The sequence below is a fragment of the Phalacrocorax carbo genome, chromosome 4 (assembly GCF_963921805.1).
Source record: "Phalacrocorax carbo chromosome 4, bPhaCar2.1, whole genome shotgun sequence".
In the NCBI taxonomy this organism is placed as follows: Eukaryota; Metazoa; Chordata; class Aves; order Suliformes; family Phalacrocoracidae; genus Phalacrocorax; species Phalacrocorax carbo.
In genome coordinates, this window is record NC_087516.1 from 29,469,349 (window position 1) to 29,488,957 (window position 19,609).

Sequence of the window (19,609 nt, forward strand, 5' to 3'; positions counted from 1 at the left end):
AAAGGAGTGTAATTCATATTTCTGGTAAGCATTTAAATGCTAGCTGATACCTCCAAAGCAAAAAATCTTGGTTTTAACAGCTGGTCCGATGCACACATAAGTGGATTCTAGATGAAGAAGGCCTGGCTGACGTCATTGCCGTTCATGTCCATCTGACCTGATCATGACCTTCTTTTAGAAGATTTAGGATTCTGATAGGAAAGAAAATTTTCTACTCCCCTAGAAAAGCCAAGTGTGAAAATACTATATATTGCCCTTGAGCTAGAAAGTCTGTAATGTTATGATGGAACTTGAGGGAAGAGGGTGGGGAGATCAAGAGGTTTTAGCTTTTCTTACAGAATTACCCAATTTGTCTAGATGTGTTGTTTTTACCCTGGTGTTCTGTAAAAAGCGTCAGCAAGGAACATTTAATGCTAATGATTAGTAGTCAAATGACAGGGATTTTGAAGGGCAAAAATAATAGGCAAGTGAAAAATGCCTTCCCTTCTAAACTAGGGAAGAAAACCCAAAGCTGATGTATTAGGGATCTCTTTCTCATGGCCAGTGTCAATGGAGAGTATATCAGTGAGTTGTCAGGTTTTCCAGGCAGTGAAATGAAGGATATTACCTAAAGTAATTTGAAGTGTTTTGGAAAGCAGGGGGAATGGTTAAGAGCTAGAACAAAGAAATCTTCAGAGGCAATACATTGCTAACCAAATTATGGGTTTTAAATGCTGATGCAAAACAATTTTTGGCATCTACTCATTACTGCCGTACCTCAGGACAAATTAATGGGCAATTAAATTCATTACATAGCTGTGCTGGTTAAATGTAGGTAGGTCAAGAAGACTTGGATAGGTGAAATAATCTGCAGGGAATTTGGAAGTAAGTACATAGGTTATTAGTTTCTACAGAAACCTGTTCTACCATCTTCCTTTACCTGCCTTCCCAGCCACACTTAAAACAAGCCATGCTATAAAAAATTTTCATCCCAAAGAGTACTGATACAAAGCTTCAACCACTTTACTTATCACGGTTGCATCCTGGAACTATATGGGGAATTATATACTCCTAGCAAACACCTTTCTCTTACTGTTTCAATTCCAGCAAAGCGAAACTGACAAGTGTGTTAGAAAATATGCTTTTAGCAGAGTGGATTTTCCATAGCTGACTCCTTTCTTGTATGTTTTAAAGTGGCACCATGGTTCAGAACAGGACAGGGAGGCTGAGTGGGAGCCAGGCTGGTGGTGCATGAGGGAGGAGTGGCGCCTGGTGATGCGTGTTCGTGTGTCTGCAAGGCTGCCCTGTTCATGACACTTTGTGGAGGGGATTAAAAAAAGTTGGTCTGAAAACCAAATACTACTGGAGATATACATGACCAGATGCATACACACAAGTAATTGATCTCCATTGCTCATCAGGAATGCGCTTGATAAGGGAAGTAATTTAATTTTCTGAAAATATATTCCAGTTTGTCAACAGTGCAGCTTTATTACAGAAAAGAGATATATCCTAAGCAGCTGGCCCACAGGGGCTGGGAATTCTGCCTTTTTTCCCATAATACTGACTTACTGCAAATTTTCTGATGTTTGGTCGGGAAACATCAACCGTCTTTTTAGAAATGCTCAGCACTCATATAGCCTTTGACTAGACATTTGCTGTATGAGGGTGGTATAGACTCCCCTTCTAACCTTTAGCGCTCTTCCAGGTCTCTTATCACACAAAGGTTTTAAAAACACCAGCTAACAGACATCTGTTTGCCCACATATGCCTCTTTGTTCAGTGACGTGGGTGGCAGTCACTGTTCACTTGTAAGTACTTTCATTCTTGCCTGTTTGAATATGGTTAGAGTTAGAGCTAAGATCAGAGTCACCATGAGGAGTAAGGTGGCCTACTTAATCTTTATTTGTGGGTGTAGCTGTTCTGGTAAGTAAACACACTATAGATACCTGACCTTTGTCCTGTAGACCTTTCCTGTTGCTAATTAAGCACTGGTTTCACTGGCTCTGAAGCAAGTTCTAGCGCTTTTTCATTTATTTACTGTCACCAGATGATAGCCGCTGTTAAATTTATCTGCATCAGTGTGTTAGTAACAGCCTACTCATAATTTTCCCAAAGCAGCCTACAGAAAGATTATATTGAGAAGTTGTAGGCTTGGTAGGCAGGCATTATTTGCTCTGTGTATTAGACCAACATGTTTCAAGGATGGATGCATAGTCACCATGGGACAACTCAGTGAAACAAGCATGAGCAGGGAGCTTTGAGTACATAAACTTACCGGAGCTTTTTGTTGCATGGTAATATACTGTATTACATATTAACTTGCAGTTAAATTTGGCAAAACCAGTTTTGCAAGAGCTATTTTAAAAGATGCCTCATACATTATTCTAAGTCCCTGCGTACTTTCATATTGCAGACACAGTTTGAATTTCGCATTTGTGGCACATCACCTACTGAAAAGCTTTGTGGCCCTCATTGGCCTGAGCATAAAGTTTTGGTGAGCTCAATGTGTGGTACTTTGTTGTACAGATCTGTATTTAGTCATACGTCTGATAAGGAACTGAATTCTCATAAATGAGTTGATTATAAAAGTAAACACTGACATCAGTTAATGGCAATTCTTTTAGCAGATTATATAAAATAGGGATATCATGCTTCACTTGAAGCAGAAATGCCTTAAAAGTGTGTTTGAGGGTACTCCCAAACATTCAAACAATAGGATTAAGTTTCCTTTCCCAAGGGATGATAACTATCAAAATACTATTGCAGTAAAGTGAGTGATTAATGCCAGGAATGCATGTGACCCAAAGACGCCATCATCTTCTGGAAATTAAAAACTTGTGATGGTCAATATATTTGATTTTATTGTTGTGGTTATTTTTAAAATTTGGAAAGGAAAAATTAAGTTTGCAGAACTCAATCATTCTTTAGCTAGTGGGTTTTAAGTATTTTGTCTACAAAGTGCTATAAAATGAAATATGATGTATTTTTCTATAAATAATTCTCCATGCAATCACATATTTTAAAAATCTATTTATTTGTAATGGTCTTACTCTATTCTATATTAAATAATTATTAACTTCATCTGCTTCTTCTATAATATATTTGTATTGACCAAAATTACAATTTAAAATTAAAAGTGAATAGTAACATAACAAGTAGGGTTACAGACATCATTTGTGCCAGGTACCACAGGATCAATCTGAGCTAGACTAATTCAAAGCGCTTTGTTCTACTGTCAGGTTCCAGCTTTAAACTTGTCCATTAACCATTCTGGGCACTTGCAAAGGGAGGACTAAGGCAAGCATGGTTGTTTGAGTAGGCAGCAGCAGGTGAGGAGTGGGAGACAACAGTGGAAAATTCAGGGAGAGGTTTGGGTAGGATAACCCTACTCTCCTCCTTTCACACAGAATTGGCAGAGAAGGCACCCCGATCTGTTCTGGAAGTTTAAAATGCTTCAGGGATACTCAGTCTTTCCAGCTGCTCAGAGGTGGCTTGGGAGCTGCTAAGTGATGACTGCTCCCTTTGCTTCTTTTGCCTGCCTTTATCCACAGCAGTGGGTACGGGCTCATGCGTGAGCGCTGCGCCGGCAGTTGGTAGTTAGCTTGCTGCCCCTCCTGAAGCACTGCTCCGTTTCTTCAGTGCTGGATGCTTTGCAGCAAAAGGGCTTGCCTTTAAACATGACCTAGCTAGAGCTTTATAAGAGGTTCTTCCATCATTTTTGCTGCTGCCAGTCAGTATTCCCTGGCGCATGAGTCATATTAAGTACCAAATAATTTAATAATATTGTTACAGGAATTAGTGTAACTCTGACAAAACAAATAAATAAAAAGGCCTATAAGGTGAGTAAGCTTGGTTACTTCTTTCCAGACAGTTTTTTCTCCCTAATCATGAAAACAAAGCCTTGAGAGTCCCCAGCCAGTCTCCTGAGGTATCTTACTCAAACGAGTAAAAATTAGGCCAAGCCTGAACAGCTGCTTCAATATGTAGGACGATGGTACTGCAGTTTAAGCAGAGACTGCTGTAAAAGGCTGAGGTTTCTGTATCAGCTACATTACTGACATGCTTAATGCAAACCTTTCAGTAAATGCATCCGTGTAAAATCTCCGATTATCCCATCTCTGTTATATCTGTGAGGGTCTCTATTAACTCTGCAAAAGTAGGACGTCCTTCAGGTTTCTGAAAAGCAGAGTATAAATTGATATTAGCAGATTGATCAATTTTAGTACCAGACTTCAGAAGGTGGTTATAATTACATGTGAGCTACCACTTAAAAATAACATTTTCTTTTATTAATACAGAAGAAAAGATCACGCTTTTCATTTGGGGGGGGGGAAATCATCTGTTCTTCATGACACCAGCAGCGCGAGCATAGCCACTTTTCCAAGTGTTCGTAAAATGTCTTTATATTTCAGTTCTGGACCCGAATTCTATAGGATTTCTCCCATGCAATGTGTCACTGAAAAGCACTACCTGTCCGGAAACCATGATACTCAGGAATGTTTCCTGGGCTGTTGATAAAGAATCTACACTGTTGTATAATTTGATGTATTGCAGCTCAGCATGGAACAAACTCCAGGGTGATGGCAGACAGGAGAAGAGAGAACTTCTTCCCCATCCTCTCTCTGCTGGCTGCCATCCTGATGGAAGTTTGCAGTAACCAAGCAAGTTAGATGCAGTTTAGATTTCAGTCTCTTTAGCTTTTTTGTACTCAGATTCTAAAAACTGTGTATAGAGTTAAAAGATGGGCAAGAAAGGAGAGGTAGGATAAAGGTGACAACAGTAGCAACAAGGTTCCCCAGCTGCTCTCAGTGTGTGCCTGCCTATTTGCATGAACGCATTGCACACAAAGCTCTTCTGAAAGTACTTTTTATCTAAAATTAAAGATTCATTTCCTGTAGAAACTAGAGAAGGAGGGACTTCAAGGAATTACTCAGATGGAGAAGTTGATGGAATCAATATTTTGATACCAACATAGAAAAAAAATGTGTTGGAGAAATGGAGAAAGAACATCAAGTAGTAAATCAGAGTGGAGATTGTGAAAGAGGTGCAGCCTAGGAGCTGTAGTGATCTATAGCAGTACTGATGTACACCTGAAAAACAGGGATTAAAACCCACATTTAGTGGCCATACCCACTTTGTGTAAGAATGTGTTAAGATTATCGTTCAGAGCAGAGCTAGAGAAAGCTATGCACGATACGGGGGTGTGGAAAAGGCTAATACATTTGACACAGTAGAGAAGTGAGACAATAGTGGCATATTCAGAACCAGGCAAGGTCTGTACCTATTGCACTGACAATGTGCTTTATATTTATTAGATGCAACAGTCAAAAGAAACAGAGGCTTGTAAGCCTAGATGTGATCTGTGAAAAGCATAGTGAGAGGGACTGAGGATGCCACAGAAGTGAAATAAGGATTTAATGCCTCAATTTTTTAAGATTGCTTTTAGATCCACATTAAAAATTAATAATAAAGTAAAGTAGTATCACAGGAAAGAAAGGACAACAAACCTCATGCCAGCAGCTGTACATGACTTCGTACACAGTATGTGATGCCAAATGTGGTCGATAAAGCCGGTTTCCATGAGAAATCTCACGGACAACTTCAGAATTTGACTTACTTTCAAAAGGCATTTTGCCTTCTGTGAAAACTTCCCACATCAGTACACCTAGAAGCGAACCAAAATATTTAGGACAAAACAAAACCCCAAACCCACAAGCTATTTAACAACATTAGAAACACGAAAACCACTCTTGATTTTTTGTGTATTGCATGAAAACATGGGCAACGTGAGCTGAATGAGGACAGACTGCCAAAAACATTGTCAACTGATACAATTCCGCTCTCTTTTAAGTCAGTTAAGAAGGTGGTCCATGAAATTGAGGTGGATATATATTTGGCTGATGGAGACATATTAATAATGCACATTTCAGACAAAATCTAATATTTAGGCACATAGCCTTTCTATTAAAAAACATACTCATCCAGTACAGGCAAGATTGGAAAAATGGGAAGGACTCAAGCTGAAGACAGGTAGTATCAGCAAAGAAGTTACACTTTCTTAAATCACATCAGTAGTTTTAGGGAAGCACAACGTGTTGCACATTAACGTAATCAACTCACCAAATGACCAGACATCTGATTTGCTGCTATATTTTTTTAAATGAAAGACTTCAGGAGATGACCATTTGACTGGAAACTTGGCACCTGAAGAGCTGATATATTCATCGTCAATGACATACCTAAAGAATAACAGGAAACAGCATATGTTTTAATGATCACTAAATGGCAAGCAGCTCTGGCAACATTTCCACAGATGGTTTATAAATCCATAAAAATACAGTGTCAATTTAGAAACAAAGAAATGGTATCACTACTTTAATGCAAAATGCACACAGATACCCACACTGGAAACTATGCATTTAAAGAGATTTCTGTTTTAGTGGATGATTTAAATTGTTCATGAGAAGTATGTTGGAATAAAACATTTTAATACACTCTGTAAGACTGAGAGGATGGTTGGTATTGCCATCTTCTGGGTATATATTGATAGAAAGATCCCTACGCCATGGGCAGGAAAGCTAGCAACAATAAATAATTATTGCCTCTTTTTAAGAGAGTCCACCTTTTCAACCACTTGAACACAAACATTGTTGGCGGAGGGCTATACTTCATAACCAATGGGTGGAACACACTGCCTAGCCTCACAGATGCAACTTCTGGCATATTGTTACAGAAGCAACACAGAACGAAATGTTCATCAACACACAACGCAACAGCTCTTGCAGGTGCACTGGAAAAGTAATTTTCTTTGCCTGAGCTTATAGATGACCTCCCAGTTAAGATAAAATTATATGCCTGATGCAGGCATTTATAGGTCAACATTTTAAAAGGCTTTTAGACTGATCCCTACCTACATACAAGCTCTGTGCACATTTTCCCAGTATTAATGTTCCTGGGAAGATGACAGATGTGCACTACACAACATTTGTTCTCACGGAAGACATAATGCAAAGGCAGCTTTTAAAGCAACCTTAAAAAGGAGGTCACATTAAGAGAAATCATCTCTTCATCTCCCTTTCTTATTTTGGTGCAGGCACAGAAAAATGAGAGGTTATTGGATAAGGAACATACAGAATAACTCTACAAAACAACCAGTAGTGGCAGTTGTGTGAGCTCTGAATAATAAAGATTGCAATCCCATCACCTCTCCATGGTCTCTCTGGGAGAGTGAGCGCCTGTCCTAGAGCCACACCACTGGTCTCCACTTTTTAGCTGCAGTGAGACATTCAGGTTCATTGTTCTCAGACTGGACCCTGTCAGCCCTTTGGCTTCTCACTATGTTTTCTGGTGCATCTGGGAAGGAGTCCAGCCCTCTGATACTGACCTTATGCTTTTGGGGAGCAGAGCAACCAGTGGGCACTGCCATGGTGTAGGACAGCCTTTGAAAAACAAGTATTTATTTATGAACCACTGGGGTGTTGCAGTCCTTAGGTTAGAAACAGGAGGCAAAACCTTAGGGGAAGGTGAGCAGCATGGCTGTGCTGATCTAATGACTTACAGCTGCAAGGTGAATGTCAGCACCACCTCCTGCTCAAAACCACAGGCTACCCTTCAAGCTTGTCTGACTCCAAAGTGGGCCAATACACTCTACTAATTCAGCAGAAAGACCAGCCAGTAAAACACAGAAGCGGAGAGCTTTGTGCTGGGCTTGCAAGGGGAAAGGAGGAAGGAGTGAGACCCTGTTGGGTAGCAGTCAGTCATTTGGTCAGCTCAGCTATAAAATATAGCACATCCTTTGGGGGAAGTCTGTGAGGGCAGAGCTACATTTCCCTAGCCTGTGCTTATCAGAGTGCATTTTGCTCTCTTTCTCCATGTTTGGCTGGTCCTCTCATTAAGCAGAAAAACCACTTCCCTGCTAGAGCAGCACACATCTCATTTCCTGCCCACCCTGCCAGTCCTCCCTGCCTCCTGCCTGACCGACTCAGCTGCTGCCACCTCTAAAGGTCAGCACCAGCACCCACATCGGTCCCTAGGGACTTCCCGTCCTCCCCACTGCTCAGAAAAGTTGGGGAACTTGTTTCTTCAAGCTTCTGGCATCCCCATGTGCACTGGGTGTTTCTCTGTCCATTAACTACTTCTGGAGTTTACCAAGGACTTGTTTACCTGTCTTACACTCACCATATAGCAAGAGGAGGACAAAACATCCAGTTCATGGTACACCAGTTAAATGACGTTACAATTTCCATCAGAATTCAAAAACTGACTGCAGTGGGATTCCCCAAATCAGCAAAGCAGGCAATGAGGTTAACTCAAGGTCATGCTGCAGCTGACTGAAAATAGGTACTCACTAAACCTGCGTCAATGGCCTCATACCTTGCCATGCCAAAGTCAGATACTTTAACGATGTGCTCAGTGTCGACTAAACAGTTTCTTGCAGCCTGGGGAAAAATGAGAGAAACATATCTGAAATGTGTGCTAAAGCATTTTAAGAAAAATACAACAGCTGATTATTTTTGTTTCAGCTCATACTGTTTATATTCTAACAGGAGATGAGTGTCTTGCTCAAAAATATAAGTGAATTTCTGTCTCTGAGTCAGTGAACATGTTTCGCTACTGTGTAGTTACACATCTATAGCATATATCAGTTTAAATTCTTGTAGTATGAGTTGCAATACATTCACATATTCACATATCCCTGCAAGGTGAAAGAAATTTTAGGCTGCAGAGTCTAGTTATGCAAGCAGATAGTTTCCTGAACACTAGCATTAGGACACTCAATGTGAATTTTTAAAAATGTTTTGAGACTATTTCATTACAGAAATCAGGAACTCTTTGGAAATTTTCAAGATTTTACATTTCTTTAGGCAACCAGGGAGGAGAGTAGGAAGATTTCCTGTCTGCATCCAGATGTGAGCCTTTAACAAAAAGCAGAGTAAGAAAACAAGCTCCTCTCCTGTGGTTCCCTGTATATGAGGGGTAGGGCAGAAAAACCACCCAGATATCCTAGCATCAAGATAAGTCAGTAGGGAGGAAAAAAGTTTAAATAGAAAAATATTTTGTTTAAAAAAAAAAAAAATTCCTCGTTGTTGCTGACCTTTTGTATTGCTGTGATTTTGATTGTGTTGTGATCACTGCATGATACTCTTGTATTGGGATGTCCTAACAGCAGCTTGCTCCATGCTAATATCCCAATTTTCTCTGATTTATCTCAATTACAAAGTAGTTTTTTCCAACTGTTCACAGACAAAAGAACAGCTGAAAAGTTTTGGTTTACAGGCAGGAAAACACTATTGGCTTATTAGATCCTGCAGGGCTGAAGTCTTACAGGACACATTAGTGTCCCGTAAAATGCAGCGGCGTGTTCTGTACTGCTAATATTTACCAAGAACTTCAGAAAACCAATTGTACTTACTAAATCACGATGAATAAAGCCATTTCTTTCCAGGTATTCCATCCCTTCACACACATCTTGGCACATGTTCAGCAGCATGTCTCTGCCGAGTTTCCCTCGCCTCTGCCGAAGGTAATTGAGCAGGCAGCCATTTTCCATGAATTCAGTCACAACGTAGAGAGGCTTGTGGCGTGTGCACACCCCATAAAGCTGGACCAGCTTTGGGTGGGAGAGCTTCCTGTTTAAAATTGCGTTTAGACAGGCTAGCATTTGTCTTTGGCAGGTAACTAGACCTTTGATTCTCATGATGGTTTTGAAAAATACTTTCAGTACTTGATAAACAGTGTTCAATTCAACTGGCCTCAGAGTTGTCCCACTATCTAACGTATTTCTGCCTACAGTTTCCTCCAGAAAGTGCAGTCTTTGAATTCATAATTGTTCCTCAGTTATATAAATGTAGTGAACGCAAAGCTTGATGTGGGTGATATGGAATGGAAAGGTCTAGTTACGCCTGGCTTTCAGGCAGGGGACGTGACCCTGCAAGGGTGGTTCTCTTCTGGGCTGTGACAAGGCCCAGTCTGGATACTTCTCTGATTTACAAAATCAGCAGAAATGGTAATGTAGTTTCTCAAAAGTTTTAGTTAGGTATGAGCTCTGCCAGTGGTCCTAGAGGCACTGAACTATGGATGAAAGACTAATTGTAGAAGCACACTTGTTTATCAGCACATTTACTCCCGATTGAGCTCTGCAGCACAAAGCAGTACACACTCTAAAGAAAGAGTCTGGTGATGGGCGCAGCGAGCATCTGTGTCCGTCCAGTTCAGACATTTATATCAGCCTTCCTGTCCTGCACATCCACCATTCCCATCAAACTGCTTTGTCTTTGTTTTAAATGGAATTAGATCATATTTATTTCTCAGTCATCTCAATGTCAACTGTCAGATATAATAGCATTTATACTTACATCATCACTTTGGCTTCCTCGATGAAATCATCTTCAGACATTGCACCTTCATTGATTGTTTTGATGGCAACCTTGATGGTTGCTTTCCATTTACCCAGCTGAACAACTCCAAACTGCCCACGCCCAAGTTCTTTCATGAACGTCAGTTCAGACGGGTTTAACTCCCACTCCTCTATAAAAGCAACCCAATATGTCAGAACAGTCAGGTCAGTTTTCCTGAGCCATGTTCCAGGAGATACGACTTACATTTTGCAGTTAACGCATGCAGCAAAACACCACAATTGTTCATCAGCTGTAGCATGGGTTTTAAATATCTGAAAATGTCCCCATACTCATGTATGTTTATCTGTGAGTGTTATTTTACAGCTTGTTGAATGTGATTAGTGTTTAAATTGCTTAATGTAGGAATGTCTGAGGCCTGAAGATAACACAAATGTTTAGCTTTGATTACATATGAGAACCTTTTTGGCATTATCATATGTAATGTTGAACTCTGAACCAGTTCTGGATGGATGGGCTTGCTACAGAAATAGTAACCGATTGCCTCTATTGTAATAACCACAATAGTTCTGCCCTTCAGAAATATTAAGCTTTGAGATTAATGGGAACATTCACAGGAAAGATACATGATTTTGGAGGTTCCTATCATCAGCCAGACGATATGAACTTCCTGATCTATATACACAAAACTGAAATTTATTGCTTGTTTTCTAATACTGTATAAGATTTCATTCTTAGTTCTAAAACTTGCAGAACTGACAAGGAAAATCTTCTCCATAAATAGTATTACGATTTCCTAAGCATTTCAATAAATCAAATAGCCTTTGAAAAGCTATTAAATGTATATTTGAATCTTAGGCATGCTTAGAAATGTCCAGATAGCTTTGAAAGGCACTGGTGGTTGTAACAGAAACACAACAGTTGCGTAACAGAAGGACTTGAGTCAGGTGTCTCATTTGATACGGACACCTTACAAGGAAAAGAGTGCCTGTTTCTGATGAATATGTGGTTGTTTATGTGTTCCTTATTACTGGGGAATTTCATAGATACAACTTAATTATTAGCTGGGTGAATGGGATCTAAATTCTTGCCTAGCCAGATACCTAAATCTCCACCAAAAGAAGATAAAATATTTACCATAACTAAATCTTGCTGTTGCTGTTGAAGGACATCCAACTGGATGTCGGAGACGAGTGATAAGACCTGTAGGGGACAAAGCAAGAATATTCTGTTGACCAATTACTCCATTTTAAAGTATGCTATATCTACTTGTCGAACAAAACTATTTGGAATCTGATCTACATTTCTGATTTCTTGAAGTTACTTTTTGTTACAGCTTGTTCAGATAAAACACTACAGTGAAAAGAAATGGAGGAAGACTATTCCGTACGGCCCTGACTACGAAAGTATCTATACTTTCATAAAACCGGAAGTTATACTCTTGCTTGTTTGTGCGATGTTAGTGATCTTAAATAAATGAGGACTACAATACTATATTGCCCACCTAAGCAGTCTCTTCCAGCATTTCTTAGGATTGTTTCCCACTGCAAGAAATATTTTTGCGCCTGTCATTAATTTTCTTTGAATTCATGAGCCAACAGTACTAGTGATTACATCCCTCATCAAGGACTCCATATGTTTATTCATTCTTCCCACAGTTACTTTCAGGTCCTTTTCTGCTTCATGTGATTCCTACAATCCTCCTCCCTCCCAGCAAAAGGCTCTGTCCATTTCTGTATCTTCCTGCCTTGCTAGTGCAAAGAATCTCTGTGTGTTTTCCCATCTCCACTTGTCCAGGGTAAAGACATTTTATATTGCATTAAAATGACAGGCAGAACTAAGGTGAATGGCATTTTTTTATGCTAAAAGTTATGAAAGGCTGCCATCAGCCAACCACTAGAGGTGACTAACTGGTAGGCTGCAAACCAGTGTTAGAGAGTCCTTGTGCTCTCTAATTCTGCCCTTGATTGTTTGTGGGTTGGGTTTTTTTTTGCCAAAATCAGTAGAATGCTGCCTGCTGATGCACAGCATAGCTCCTGCTTTTCTTAAATTACATACATGCAAGTCCTTGTTGTAGACTAATTATGATCAAATTTCGTACAAGTCCCATTCAGTCAAATATGAACCAAGAGAATACAGAGCAGGTAAATACATTAGGCTTCTAGCTTTGTAACATTCATTCAGTACCTGTAGATGAGTTTGGTAGTTTCGCTTCCCCTATGGTATATGCACACTACAGCTATGACTTTGGTAGAAAGGACCATGGCATATTTTAATTCATTAACAACATAAACGCTTGTATCTCTTTCCATAAGGAAAATATTAGAGGAAGAGTAATTTCCAATCTCTCAAAGTCCAGAGGAGCTTCAAATCATCAGTTGTAAAACCTTATCAGCTTTCATGCATTACCTGCAGCATTGTGTTGATGATACTCAATGAGTTCAGGAACAGATGAAAAGAGATATTTTTCTGCTACGTAGTATTGTCCCATGTGGTTTTTCTTAATTTGATAATGTCGAATATCTCCACTATGACTTCTGAAATCAACAAAGGATTATAATTTTCAGTCAAAATATTTTTTTCTGTAAATATGATTAAATTTCACTTTGAGGGAAAGCACAGAAAAATCTGAAAACTTGGGGTACAATTCTCAACTTAAAATGGCTGTGTATAGCTGGGATAGTGTTTTAGGAAAATGAAAAGACTCCTTGAGTGGATCTCTCTCCCAGCTTTGGGATATATGTACTGCACAACAGGAGGTTGTACTGAAGTGGGTGTTGGTCTCTTCTCCAAAGTTACTAGTGATAGGACAAGAGGAAATGGCCTCAAGTTGTGCCAGGGGAGGTTTAGATTGGATATTAGGAAAGAATTCTCCACTGACAGAGTGGTCAGGCGTTGGAACAGGCTGCCCAGAGAGGTGGTGGAGTCACCATCCCTGGAGGTGTTCAAAAACCATGTAGATGTGACAATTCAGGGCATGGTTTAGGAGGCCTGGGGGTGTTGAGTTGACAGTTGGACTTGACCTTAGAGGTCTTTTCCAACCTTAATGATTCTGTGATGCTATGTTTTTTATTGCACAACTACCATTGCATCCATAAGAAATAGCCAGTGTTTAACAGATGTTCCTCCTAATTCAGCACTTATTTGAATCTAAGCTTTTAAAATGAAAATGCTCTACGTTACCTGAGTTTCCCCAAAAAAGTTAAAAACATATTCATGTATACGGCAAGACTACATTTTCTGTTCTGCTTCTCAAAAGGCTCCTTATTGGAGCTTTTATTTGATACATTTCTGTATTTCTCCACATTATATGTTTTCCTTGCTTTTTGTACATTTTGCTGCCCATCTACCCCTGCTTTCTGGGACATTGAAAATGAAGAAGTTAGATTTGCATTTCAGGCTGGAGCTGGTTGCTGAAGGTTGGTACCCTACTGCAAATGTGACCTGTGCCCAGCACAGGGGGTAGCAGGGAGGGCTTGCCCCACCTTTCTGAGGAGGGGAGAGATGAAGATGGTGGTGGTAGCAGCGATGCCTTTCCCTTGCTCCTCTCACCTCTAACTTACTCTAAAAAGAAAGAAAGGAAAGCAGATGCCACTGATGCAGGAGAATATTGGAGGACTGAGGGGGGAGGGTACAGGGCAGCTCAGGAAGGGATAGGTCAGCTCTGCAGGTGATTGCTACTGATGTGGGGGAAAAGCAAGTCCTGTGGCAGTCCTCAGGCAAGAAGCAATATTGTGCAGTGAGGAGGTGAGGTGATTTTAAGAGAAAAACAGGAGAAGTTTGGGGACAGCAAAGTCTGGGATTAATTTACAGTGTGCAGAGCCTGTGGAGAAGGGAAGCAGTCAGTGTGGCGGCTGAAGGTTGTAGTGGCGTGGTGTGGCAGCCGTGGTACTTCAGGTAGAAAGAGGCAAGAAGATGCAAATGTAAGGTCTTATTGCCTGCATTACATGGGTGGGATGCCTGCCTTTCACAGCAGATTATTTGAGGATTTCAATGAGTGCAGTTAATCTTGTCTTTGCAGGACATATTTGCACGCTGACTCCCAGATCCATTGCCCACCATCAACATTTCTGCACATGGGGTAATTAACTCTGCATGAACAGCACCCCAGTGCTTCCCTCTCCTGTGCACTGCATGTCCAACCTACCCACTTATCCTGAGGAGTTTGGGGGAAGGTATTCCATCACCTCTTGATTCAAACCCTAACCATTCAGAGCAACTCACCCTTTAGCCCGCAAATACACAGACAGTGTAAGAAGTCCCTGTTGGCTTGAATCTCTGACAACAAATGTGCCTTCTTTGGCCTGAAAAGAAATCCAAGTTGAGTTACTTTCTGCTTTTGAGCTTGACTAATCCCCCCTTGAGATAGGACTTGCAGCTGATTACCAAATTCTGTGGAATACCTATGACTACTTGGGAGGGCAATAAAGGAGTGGAGAACAGGAATTGATAGCCAAATAGATAGCAGAGCAAAATTAACCAAGAGAAAATATTAAGTGCCAAGCAACTTCCTGGAGTTAAATAATTTAGGTGAATTATACTCTTCACTGTGAAGTAGTGAAAATGCTTTGATGGTATTAAAAAAATCAAATTTTACAAATCGCTAGAATAAAATACTGTAAAACAGTTCTATCTAAGATGTTCTTCTCTGGCCTGTCTTGGCCAAGCCCTGTGTTAGTCCTTGAGCAAAGACCTAATGAATTTAACTGAGTTAGGCACTTTGATGGGGATAGAACGCAATATGCGTTGTTTGCTCTATACATAAGGAAGATGCAGGCGTTTTGTTAAGCTCTACTAACCTTGCTAACTTACTTACTACGTGGATTTCAGTCTTCAACATTTTGTACAAAAGACAAGCACAGTAAACTACATGTAATTCGATTTATCTAGTATGGAAAATCTACATAGAATTTGCTGGGGCTACAACTTAAAACTCTGTGAAGTCTAGATAGTCTGCACTGAACGCTTAACCCAGAAAGCCTTTTTATTTTAAAGTAGTCTCTCTCTTGCTACATACCAAACAGATTTGGATTTGACTGTGGTAACACTCTTGATGTCTCTACTGATAGATCTTTCTAGATATCATTAGCTCTCTGTATAAGCTGAGTTACCTTCTGGCGCAAGAGAAGTTCTGCCTGGCTTCTGTTTATGTTTTTGCAGTACCACCTGCAACAAGGAGATAACCTTTCCTTTAATTTCAGCCAGTAAAAAATAATGTTTGTCCTGTTTCACAAAAGTAATCCATCTTAACAGTTGCACTATTGCCAGTCCAAAACCCCAAACAGAACTATTGTTGTACATAAGTATCTCTTATTTTGGAATTACTTTATCAGACCACTGTAAAGATGACAACTCCTTTCCCCATTCACTGTGATTAAATATGAACAAACAAAAGAAAACCTGAAAGGAAACAGTTACATCAAACTCTGATGAAATTTACAGTCCAGCTCACTGTGTCAAGCCTCTCTTCTCTAGAATGTTGAAGAATTTTACTCTTCTCTCCAGTAAATTAGTTTGAAGTAATTGGAATTAGCTTCTAGACAATTAATTACATGTTCACAACAGGAAGATATCAGAATATAGAAACATTACGTAGTGAGCCTACAGAAATAGGAAACATCTGGATTCTGACATTCTGATTTATGCAAATAAATGTTGTTGAAGTACTCAGTGCTTGTAACTTCACGTTACATTCTCTCAGCAAACAGCTCCAAATCAAAACAGTTACTTCATTCTAAGAGTAATGTTTTGTAACAAAAAAAAAAAAAAAAGCGCTTTCAACAAACATCTGTTCATGTGTAATAAAGACTGAAGGATCAGGCACTAAAATGTGTCGCTCCAGTTCACTTTTAGAAAAGAAAGCTCAATTATCACTTTCAAGGGTACTTACTCATATGTTTCTAAATTATTTTTCTTGTTCTCAGTAACATAGTTGCTGGGAATTAGACCTTCATTCCTGAAATGACATATTGAGGACAATTTAGATTGGATATTAGGAAAAACTTCACTGAAAGGCTTGTCAAGCATTGGTACAGGCTGCCCAAAGAAGTGGAGGTATTTAAAAGACATGCAGATGGGGCGCTTATGGACATGGTTTAGAGGTGGACTTGGCAGTGTTAAACTTACAGTTGGACTTGAGGATTTTAAAGGTCCTTTCCAATCTAAATGATTCTATGATTCTGTTATAGTATGGTGTAAAATATTAATAGGATTAAGAGAATCTTCCTTTTGTTGAATTATAAAGATTACTTATACTATTACCTATCTCATTAGATACAGAATCCCAATGTGGGAATTGGATAGAAGTCTGGGTCCTTTCATCCCAAGTGTGTGCTTGCATCTATATACAAAATAATAATCCAGTGGACTCTCACTACAAATATGAGCTGAGAAAAAGCATTTAGAAGTATTTAAAGGAGGCAGTTGTTACATAACATAGAACCATTCCCAGCACGACAGTACAGGATTCACTGGAGAAAATGCAAAGGAGAAAGGGGAACGACCCGAAAGAACGTAAACATGGAAAGAATCCCAACTGAACTTATCTACCTCTCTAAAGCACCCAGGAATTTTGGATCAGGGATTTTGTTTCAGGCACATATCTTAATAACGTCTATGGACTTTATGAAGCATTTACACTTATACACTGCATTGTAAGGCACTTGAAGTATGGAAAGCTGGATTTGCACATGGCTCAGAGCCCAGTGATTCACATGGTCCTCAAACGCCCTTATGTTGCTCAGGAAATTACTGAGTCTAGGACTTTGATTTCCCAACAGATTCTAGATTTCCCACCCATTTCCGGGGTGCCAAACACGGCTGAAAGTCAGCCTGATCAATCCGTGTGCCTTGTGCACAGCTGAACACTTTCAAACCTGCCCCTAAATCGTTGCACGTTTCATTCTATCTGCCTGCTTTCACAGGGGTTGTTTTAGGTTTTTTTTTTCTTTCTGTGTAGGGAGATTGAAATAGATGCCCACTCTCTTACCCATGTTGGTCTCTTGCCTTCCACCAGTGGGGATCGTATTGTTCAAGGATAATGTATTCTTCTGACTTCTTGAGTGGTAAATCTGAGGGTCCTCTAGCAAAAAAGTCATAGAGTGCAATAACTCTGGGTTTTTTTGTGTAGTCTTCCAAGGCCTCAGCAGGTAGAGGAGGTAACGGCTTGTTCTTTACCTGCAATTGCCTCTTACGCTAGTGAAAAAAAAAAAAGTATCTTTCATAATTAGTCTTTTCTTCCTACTATTGCTTGCTTAATTCCCCTGCTCTTATACCATCCCATTGACTAAAAGGAACTTGTCATGGTCATTACTTCCCTCTGTAAAGCTCTTATCACCTCATCACTTGTAAAACAGTGAGACTTACATTTGAGTACTTCGGTGTAGATGCCAAAATGACTATCAAAAGCACGGCGAATAGTAAACAAGCCATCTACCTAATGCAGGCGACTTCTACATGGCATGAATGCTGGGACCACTCCTCAGCTGGTGTAAAAGCAGAGCAGCATTGAAATCAGTGGACTTACAATGTCTGGAAATTCGGTCATTTGTCTGGAGGATTAACACGGAGGGCTCTGCAGACTTTCTTAGCAATAGGCAGGAATGTAATAATTTTCTTTTGCATCAGGTTAGGTTCTAGCATTGCACTTGGTTATGCTTTGAAAGCCCAGATTGTTCAACTTAGATCTAGTAAAACTGAGATGCATATTTCACATGCCAGCTAAGCAAGGCAAGCTTGCATCTGCCCAACAAGGCACTCCCACCATTCTCACTTCCATCACCCAAGCCCAGAAGTGGGAGAAGGAACCACCTTATCCACGACAGAGAGCTTGGGAAACCTCACTGTGATCCTCTATTTATAGCAGTATAAATCTTCAGATACCTTTACTTTATAATTTTTATGCAACGAAGCACTTTACATGCTCAAGAGTTTGCCACTCCTCTGCTTGTTCTGGTACTAAGCCACCATATGGCACATCACATCAATTCTCTCTCTTCACCTGCCAAAACGTAACTTACCTTGCACTTCCAGGCAGATTCATAGGAAACGTTTGGTTGTGAGGCTGAGTACTGGTTCACCAGGCCAGTATCAGGGTCCAGATTCATTTTTGTTCTCATAGCTCTGATTTTGAAAAACATGAAGTATTTGTTTGAATACATATTTATGAATAGTCACATTAAAATATTAATTCATGGACATATATGCCTTGCTTTATATTAGAGATATGCAGGGTACAACTTCTTTAAACTTCTGTACAATTAGCAGTTCTACTGAAAATAGGGGAATTTCTAAAAGTCACAGAATCACGCAGAATGGTAGGGGTTGGCAGGGACCTCTGGAGATCATCTTGTCCAACCCCCCTGCTTGAGCAGGCACACCCAGAGCAGGGGCACGGCCAGGCGGGTTTTGAATGTCTCCAGGGAAGGAGACTCCACACCCTCCCTGGGCAGCCTGTGCCACTGCTCGGTCACCCTCACAGGAAAGTAGTTTATTTTTAATCATATTTAAGTGGAACTTACTGTGTTCCAACTTGACTCTATTGCCCTTTGTCCTTTATATGCCAATATTTTGATCATCCTAATTGCTGAAAAGCTTAAGCATTTCACATACCTTTTTTGCACTGTGCAGCAGCAGCAGCAGCAGAAAACAGACTGGATGGTGTGATCTGTGAACAAGAACATTTCCCATATTTGCAGTGTTTCTGTTTTTTTACAAAACTTACAGAATTAAGGACTACCATATGTGCCCAGCCCCATTATTAGCTCTGTGTTGCTGTGAGATATCTAGCAAATCATTATGGCTGAATTTGCGTCCACCAAAGACAGCAGACCTTTCCTGCTGCCCCAGCTATTTGCTCCCACCATCTCCCTTACAATGTCTCAGCAATTAAAAGGCTGTGTAATGAGTTAAATCACCTCACCAAATCAGAAGGAAAAAAAAGACCTTGCGAGCCAGATCATTACCAATCTGACTGATTACAGCACCCTGTGCAAGCTCTAACCAGCACAATAAAGGGGATGAGAACATCATCAGAGAAGAGGAGATGGAGAACTGTCCCCTTCAGCAATGACATAATTTTTAGATCATTCAAGCTAAATACAAAACCACATTTGCACAACAAGATTTTCCTAATTGTGAGGTTCATTAAAGGAGACATGCTACATTCAGTTCTTTGAATTAATACTGATTTTCCTGTTTTTGTTGCAGCCATTAACATAAGATATGCATTAGCCCAGGTTTATGTGCTACCAAAAATGTTTTACACTTATGTG

General features: G+C 40.0%; 1 protein-coding gene across 1 annotated transcript; it reads right to left on the reverse strand.

Moving 5' to 3' along the window:
* Positions 1-3,915: 3,915 nt before the first annotated feature.
* On the reverse strand, positions 3,916-18,448 carry TXK (TXK tyrosine kinase). The gene is made up of 13 exons (XM_064450835.1): positions 18,356-18,448; positions 17,326-17,531; positions 16,228-16,293; positions 15,449-15,503; positions 14,562-14,641; positions 12,747-12,874; positions 11,475-11,540; positions 10,338-10,509; positions 9,395-9,611; positions 8,356-8,420; positions 6,103-6,221; positions 5,490-5,647; positions 3,916-4,158 (listed from the first exon to the last, which is right to left on the reverse strand). The coding sequence occupies exons 1-13, from the start codon at positions 18,440-18,442 to the stop codon at positions 4,090-4,092; spliced, it is 1,488 nt and encodes a 495-aa protein (XP_064306905.1). The 5' UTR covers positions 18,443-18,448; the 3' UTR covers positions 3,916-4,089.
* Between the last annotated feature and the right edge of the window lie 1,161 nt (positions 18,449-19,609).

Bases quoted from the DNA above. Each gene is read 5' to 3' on its own strand.
- TXK (XM_064450835.1), bottom strand. From the start codon at position 18,442: ATGAATCTGGACCCTGATACTGGCCTGGTGAACCAGTACTCAGCCTCA. The intron at 14,642-15,448 runs GTAACTCAGCTT...ATTTCTTTTCAG, and splicing joins AACTTCTCTTGCGCCAGAAG to GCCAAAGAAGGCACATTTGT. The intron at 12,875-14,561 runs GTGAGTTGCTCT...TGTTGATTTCAG, and splicing joins GTGTATTTGCGGGCTAAAGG to AAGTCATAGTGGAGATATTC.